The sequence below is a fragment of the Amphimedon queenslandica genome, unplaced genomic scaffold (assembly GCF_000090795.2).
Source record: "Amphimedon queenslandica unplaced genomic scaffold, v1.1 AMPQUscaffold_13439, whole genome shotgun sequence".
NCBI classification, from domain to species: domain Eukaryota; kingdom Metazoa; phylum Porifera; class Demospongiae; order Haplosclerida; family Niphatidae; genus Amphimedon; species Amphimedon queenslandica.
The window spans coordinates 271,434-274,248 of NW_003546325.1; the positions used below are offsets into that span (position 1 = coordinate 271,434).

The following is a 2,815-nucleotide window of genomic DNA, read 5'->3' on the forward strand; positions in this document are numbered from 1 at the left end:
GTTGCTCTAACTATGAAAGAGGTACAGGGGAACCGACTACATTGGCAACTTTACTGACTGGCTTTTTTTTCCATGGAGAAGACAAATCAAGCATTGCCAAGACGGAGAATAACTTTTACTAGAGCCAGTGTTGATTATAAGACTCTCCAGGACTAGACAAGAAAGCAGTCAGCTCAAAAGTGGAGGTCAAGCGAACACACACAGCTTTACCCTTGCTTGATCACAGACAGACATTAATAATACTCGCCTACGCAGCGGCGAGTCCAACAATACATATTACATTATTACTTCTCCTATATGTTGTTTTAATTCTCCAACAGTCCAACCTTCTTCAACTCTCACTGGTTTAGATAGCCCTACTTCACCAGTTGACAGATCAGCCACTGATATATTTAGATTAATACCTACATTGTACATGTACACCATCAAACGCATATACATGTAATTGACTCACCTCCATCATTGTATTTATCAAAAATTTCATTTTCTTCACGAGTTTCAATGAATAAGTCAAAAGGAAAATAATGTTTAGCCCCACCCACAATCTGCCCAATAGTTTGATGCTGAAACTAAAAATAATAACAGCAGGATACACAAAAACTTAAGTACATGCATACCTCATCAAGATCCAAGGATTGCTCCATTAAATCATGCAAATAATAATATTTAACTAAACGACATCTCTCAATAGGAATATGAGGAGCTAATTTCATTAACTGATAAAGAAATGAGGAGAATAGAAATAAAAAAATTGAAGAATAAATAGAAATTAACTAAAAATAATAAACCTCATAAGCTTTATCCAGTACTGTGGGTAGTAATTCATCTTTATGCACTTCAAGAATGGACTCCAAAAATTCTCCAGTAACAGGATGATTACAATATAATTGGAACTAGTTAAAAAGAGTACTTACATGTATATCATTGTCTGATTTCACTTACTGAACAAATTTGATCCTTCATTTCATCATTCAGACCATCATACTCAATCTCTTCATCACTAGTCTCTTTGTCTTTAACCTCTAAATCTATTAATTATTATATAATCAAATGATGTCACACATCATCAATAAAACCTCTAATATCTTTTACAATCCTTGCATCGTGCTCTCGTTTAGTAATTAGTTCCATATTCATTAATGTTATTCTCTCTTGTAAATTCTCTATTATTCTTTTATTATCTACTAATGGCTGATAGTCTGGTCTTGTCATTGCTTGAAGATGAAATTTGCAGTCATCAATTTCAAAAGACATTCCTCTTCTCACTTTGCTAGCAGCTTTAATTAATTACAATTATAATTAGTATAAGTAATACAACTACTCTAACCTGAATCAGTATTACTAATAAGTGATCTCAAATACTCAACTTTCATTTTTGATAATTTGTCTGACAATTCTTTGTTTTCTTCTTTTATCTCATTAAACTGAGAGATCAATACAGTCAACTCTTCATAAAGTGGTTCTTCCTATTAATAATTATTATAATTAATACAAACTAGTGAGATATACCTCAACTTCTTTAATTGATTCGGTATCACTTTGAACAGACAATGATTCTTCCTAATAATCAAAATAATTATTATGACGCAGTACAGCTGGAAATATTACGGGAATTAAATTTTTTTTGATAACACGTACATGTACAATAGCTAACCTCCAGTATTTTCATCATTGATAGTTTTTGTTTCAATTTAATAGTTTCCTATCATAAGTACAATATCAATTAATTACATCCAACTGTCTGGTATAAAAGCATACCTTCTCTTTGCCACTGATAGCATCTCTTAGTTTATATTCAGCTTCTTCAAGTATAATAAAAGAAATAACCTAAAAAGAATAGGCGCATATGAAATTTTTGTGTAAAACAATGTCTTAAATTGCATGAGCATAATGATAAAAATATGTACACTGACATCGGTATGTTGTAATAAGTCTTGATCCTTTTCTTTTAGTTCCTATACAAAACAATATTCATGAACAATATTCAACTATTATGTACCTTTTGTCTAACATCTTGTCTCCTCCATAATGCTACGTTACCAATAGTCAGTTTCTTTAATCCTTGTCCCATTAGTACATGAATATTCTCTATCATCCTCAATACAGTAAACCCAACATCAGAGAAAGGAAAGGAGCAAGTGACAGATATTGAATTGGTAGGCTCTATAAACTGAATCTTCAGTAATTTACCAGACACTTTTGCAAGAATTTCCTTGATATCCTCCAGCATATGTTCCTTAGGCTTCCAGTCAAAGATAAAAATAACCGTCTGACATTGAAGATGAGGAATAGAATTAAATCGTTCACTCAAGCAAAGACTGATAGAAAGTGACTTGCAAGATTCGCTCAACTTTTCTCTATAAGTCGTAATGTGTTCCTTTGCTTCAGTGATGTTCATTTCTTCAACTATACTACAAAGAAGTTCAATGTCAGTCAGTGAACACTCATCTTTAACATGACGAAGGATGCTAGAAATGTCGGAACATTTCTTTACTTTCTGTCTAAGAGAAGTGCTATAATAAAACAGAAATTCTTTAATGTCTTCAACTGCCGATTTCCTTTCCAAAATCTTACGAACATTATAAAAGAGGCTCACAAATGACATCTTTATGGAACTAAAATTAGAAAGCAAGTCTTTTGTAACTGGTATATGTACTTCGCCTACAAAATACATTACCATTATTGTAATTATGTTTATAAATTATACCTTGAGGTGATAAAGGTTGTGAAGATAAATTACTAGTAACTGCTCTATCAGAAGGAGATGTACGTGTACATGTATCTATTGAATTAAAGAATAAATAATGAAGATGCT

The 2,815-nt window shown here is 32.0% G+C and overlaps 1 protein-coding gene across 1 annotated transcript in view; it reads right to left on the minus strand.

The window, feature by feature from the left end:
* The window catches only part of LOC109581432 (ubiquitin carboxyl-terminal hydrolase 47-like), a 9,319-nt gene extending 8,115 nt beyond the window's left edge, over positions 1 to 1,204 (minus strand). The window contains exons 1-6 of the mRNA XM_019995534.1: positions 1,077 to 1,204; positions 943 to 1,028; positions 789 to 893; positions 618 to 716; positions 455 to 569; positions 289 to 404 (exon numbers count right to left, since the gene is read on the minus strand). Coding sequence (XP_019851093.1) covers positions 289 to 404; positions 455 to 569; positions 618 to 716; positions 789 to 893; positions 943 to 1,028; positions 1,077 to 1,137 — 582 coding nt within the window. The 5' untranslated portion in view covers positions 1,138 to 1,204. The remainder of the gene's footprint in view (positions 1 to 288; positions 405 to 454; positions 570 to 617; positions 717 to 788; positions 894 to 942; positions 1,029 to 1,076) is intronic.
* Between the last annotated feature and the right edge of the window lie 1,611 nt (positions 1,205 to 2,815).